This window comes from Chondrus crispus, genomic scaffold (assembly GCF_000350225.1).
Source record: "Chondrus crispus Stackhouse genomic scaffold, scaffold_57, whole genome shotgun sequence".
In the NCBI taxonomy this organism is placed as follows: Eukaryota; Rhodophyta; class Florideophyceae; order Gigartinales; family Gigartinaceae; genus Chondrus; species Chondrus crispus.
In genome coordinates, this window is record NW_005178533.1 from 15,119 (window position 1) to 19,713 (window position 4,595).

The 4,595-nt window shown below is 53.4% G+C and overlaps 1 protein-coding gene; it reads right to left on the reverse strand.

Annotated features, from left to right (window-relative positions):
• Nucleotides 1-400: 400 nt before the first annotated feature.
• Nucleotides 401-2,380, reverse strand: CHC_T00006958001 (hypothetical protein). XM_005710257.1 is given in 2 exon segments: nucleotides 401-706; nucleotides 707-2,380. 1 exon segment carries the CDS (start codon nucleotides 2,378-2,380, stop codon nucleotides 707-709), a length of 1,674 nt encoding a protein of 557 aa, XP_005710314.1. The 3' UTR covers nucleotides 401-706.
• Between the last annotated feature and the right edge of the window lie 2,215 nt (nucleotides 2,381-4,595).

Consider the following 4,595-nt stretch of genomic DNA (forward strand, 5'->3'; position numbering starts at 1 on the left):
TGATTGCCAAAGGACCGTGCTCCAGTGTGTAAATATTTGACCACCCGCGGCCGTTTACGTAGGTCTTACCACAGGTCACTGGATATCGCTGCCCCCCTAGAGCGAAGGATTTCTTGTGTATGGAGAAGGTACTACATTCATACTGTACAGTCTACCCATTCAGCAGTAGGTGCTATGGACATTTTTCGCACCTCTGTGCAAGCAGGCACGTGTAAATACCCTAACAGCGCTTTAAAGGCGTGCAATGTCGGAAAACTCCTATGACAGAGTGTTCCTTCGAGGTCAAGTCTTCGCTCTTGTCCTAACGGCAGGCGCACAGGAGCCTGGGTTGTTCCTGTTGGAACACGGATCGGTTGAGGACGGGAGTTGTGACTACTCGCGCGGGAGAGTATCACCAATGTAGCAATAAAGCTCCAATGTTTACTGATGTTCGTCCTAGCCCAAAAGGGAATGGAACTATTTCCAGAGCGAAGCTCGTAGCCTAGTTCGCAAAGCGCGCACTGTCTCGCGCTGTTCCTGGAGGCAAGGGGAGACACCACTAATTGCATTCTACACTACCAGGCCCGGACCTTTGGCCTCTCTAGCATTTCTTACCTTGCTGTACAGCACATGCTGTACAGCACAACACGAATGTTCCCCGATCCTTCGACATGCAATGCTTCAGTATGTGTCCAGCTTTCTGGCCCTCATGGGAGAAAGGAATCTGCTACCTTCCACTGCCTCTCGAGAGGTAGTGCAAGAAGAGAGAGAAAAATAAACGAGAGAGTTTGTACAGTACGCGTACAGCTTGCGGGGATGTGTTTATAATAATTTGCGTGCAGACGCCGCTGTTATGTTTTGTATGCCCAAAACGCAGGTATGGCCCGACAAGTCTGCCTGGGGGATCGAAACCTAGCGCGGCAAATAGGAGCGCGGAACACAAGAATGTGACGAACCCAATACCTGCTCCAACGAACGCTGCTACTCGGCCTGTTCGAAGATTCTGCAACGCCGGCCGACATGATTCACAATGCTTCGTGTGGTAAGCATATCTGTCGTTGATTTCCTCTCGCGATTGTAGAACAATTGGCGCCTCGGATGAAATTTGTTTCTGGTGCGGGATAATGTGGCAGTTGTGGTCAAGCCACCGCCGAAATTCTACTACCAGGGAATCCCAGGTGCCCGATGCAAGCGTATACTCTTTCTTCCACGCGCTGCCGTACCCATCGCGAATGCGATTCTGCGTATGAGCCTCTTGCCATTGCAACAGGAGTGAATCCCCGTCAAGGATCAAATTTGAGATCGTATGTTCATACCAGCGTGGAGTAATTCGCTTCACGAGCTTCTGAATACGCGGCATGTCGATGTTACAATTGACAGCGAACAAAGCGGAACGGTTGTAGTCGATGGGGACAACATACGTCAAGAGGGAAAAAGGTGCGGCTTTGCCAACAGGTGAATTAAGCCGATAAGCAACACTGGTCGGGGCTTCAAACGTAACACTGAGTCGATGTGATGGTGAATCACCGATGCGGATTCCGGCTCTGAAAAAGCCGCTGGCGTCGTCTTTCTCAAGGATTTCTAGATTTCCATTACGTGGCACGGTGTTTCTATTACCCTGACCAGTTCCATGATGAGACCACTGTACATGTGCGGGGTCTGCGACGTTTTCAAGGAGTGTGCCAAAGTTAAAGGGAAAGACGCGGTATGGGTTCCGGAAAGTCGTGACACGATCACCAAGATCCAAAAGGTATTTCGGCACTGGGATTTTGCTAACATCTGCTTTAGCACGGTCACCCAACCACACGAAGATGAGACCGGCGATGGAAACATGTGTCGCATACAAACCGCCGACGTCTGCCGCTGCTGGGATGCGTTTCTGCAAGTCCACTACTGGAATGTCAACGCAGCGACCAGTGCAATCAAAGCGCCAGCCGTGGTAGCCGCATTCCAGAATCGTCTCCATGCTGCCGTCTGGACGTGATCGTTCATAGAGTCGACCCTCTGACAATGGGGCGGCACGGGGAGGACAGACATCGTCCATGACGACGTAATTACCTGTCACCGTATTGCGAAACAGGACGTAGTGGAGATTCCAAATGGTAACGGGGATGGGCTTTGAATGTGGGACGTCTTCTGCCCATGCCATTGGGTACCAGTTGTCAAGCCATGCGAAAGGAGGGCGAGAGGGGGGCTGAGATTTGGGCGCGGTGCTTGCTTTGGGGCCTAGTTTCTGAGACTGCACAGGCTGAGATGGGGAGGTCGGGGATGATTGTTGAGCTTCCATGGATGCGCGGCGTCGGCTATGATGCGAAACATGATGTCGGAGCACGATCGCTTTTGACGCAGAGAAGCTGGTGTGGCTTGACCATCGCACTGGAATTGGAGAAACGAAGGCCATCTATCAGATGAGAGGAAGCGGAGAGCAACTTATCGTTGCTCCCTCACCACAGGCTTGTTTGCCACGGACTCGTGCTTTGTATGTTTGAGACGAAGAAGATAGTAACTTTAAGGGTTTTCTCCTGGCCACGAGTGCAGACACGCTCCGAGTGCGGATATGAGCCCCGAGGCTTGCCGAGGGCATCATAAAGGGGGGGCACGCAAAGATGGGACAAAAACTGCCAATTAGCATCATAACTCTGCTTCGCAAACACTCTAGGAACTCATTTCACTATCAATCAACCTGTCACGCCGTTACAAATGAGACCTCTGCGCGTGGCGAGAATCCTGTAAACAGTACCGTCACAAGGGGACTAAACGTGCCGTTGTCGGTGAAATGGGGGAGGCGGTTTTGGGGAGCGTGCCGTTCCGTGGTGAGGGTCGGCCGAGGGTCCTCTCCACCCCTTTTTCCCCGCAGCGCCCGTCACCATCTCTCTTTTATTTCTACGAAATTCCTTCCAGAAGGGTCCACGCGTCCGGCCCGGATTCCGCCGGGCCGTACGCGTGCGCTTCTCTAAAATTCAAATAAAATCTCGGACTACAGTATAAAATCTCCCTCTACAGTAAAAATGCAATTTTTCCTAAAAATATCCCACATGACCCCCTATCCAGCGCAGCCCACGCGGCTGCCGCTGTACGTAAATATAGTGTCCCGCTTCCTCGCGTGACCGCTGTGGCCCCCCGGCCACCGTCTCTCCACTTTTACGCCGAACCGCCTTCCTCTACGCGGTCCTCGCTCTACACCACTTCATCCGCTCCACCGCCGTCTTGCACCCACTACGCTCGCGTCGCTTCTTTCTCGCGCCGCATCCGGCACTTCAACCTCAACTTCGGGCGGTGTGGTCTCCGCGTCGCCCGAACTTGTGGTTTTCACGTTCAGCGTCACCGTAGCCTCGGGTCGCGTGGTCTCCGCGTCTCCCGGGCCTCCGGCCGCTAATCGTCCAACGCAGTTTGAGACTCAGGCCGCGTGGTCTCCGCGTCGCCTGAGCCTCTGTTTCTTGCTCTTCCTGTTCCGGGACTTCTTTGAAACGCGCTGCGTTCCGAGCCACGCACGACAGGTCTGTGGTCCTTCAGACGGTACTCTCTGTGCGACATGGGTCGGACCAGGCAGACGGCAAGGGCTGCCACTGGCGGGAAACTGCAACATCTTGCGCTTGGTAGCAAGGCGGCTTGCGTTCGTCTCACGTCGCCTTTGCCTCAGGCCGCGTGGTTTCTGCGTCGCCTGAGCCTTCGGCTGCGTTCGTTTCGTAGCGGAGAAATTAGCAACCACCGTCTTACGATAACCGGCGAACTGTAACCACAAGTGGATTACGTCATTTTTCGTGGACCAAGACGACTTACCATCCTCAACGGCTACTCCCAGGCCTGACTGTCAGTGAAATATTTCCAGAACCAGATCGAGAAACAAGTTGGGCATGCTTTCATCGCCCTTTGGCTCGAGAAACTCGTCATTTACGTGACGGTCGCATCAACTGATTAAGGCTACGACCTGTGGCTCGCATGCAAGGCTGCATGCGGTCAGAGATTCACCAACTCAGGCATGAATTATGCACTGATCCATTTGAATCATACGCTGCCGTAGTTCCAGTGTCTCTCAGCCGCATATACACCGACGCACCCTGCATGTAGACGTCTTCTGTAGTCGTTCCGACCATTCCGCCGCCTTCACAGCTCACAATGCCAGCCCTTGCGTCACAGTAACTCCTATAGCATCGACGTTCCTTGATCGAACGGCCTCCTCTTTCCTCATTCCGCTAGAATGCACATTGCCCCCTCTCCATCGGACAACCTTGACTCCCGTTGATGTCTCATTTCGCCTCTTTCCGTAACCCTCAACAACTCTTCTCACAGCCTCTAAAACGCACAGAGAGTCCAATCCCAGCGAAGTTTCTCAACTACATCGTCTCTGTCCTCCTACTCCTCGTAGTCATCCCCGCACCAGACCATGGGTACATAAGATGTGCGGGTTTCTGAATAAAGGGGATTAAACTCCACTTGCGTGGATATCCCGTCGACTGTAGCGCAAACCCGGCCACACGAGTGTGTACCGCGGGTGCTTTGCCCGTACTACCCTGCAGGGGCCGTAGTACTTCGATTCTCCGGAAGGCCACTTCCGTAGCCCTCCCAAGGCTGTTCCTCAAGCAACCAGAACCTGGTCGCCTACGTCAAATTGGCGT

Excerpts from the sequence above, each read along its gene's own strand:
- CHC_T00006958001 (XM_005710257.1), bottom strand. The coding sequence starts at position 2,380 with ATGGCCTTCGTTTCTCCAATTCCAGTGCGATGGTCAAGCCACACCAGC.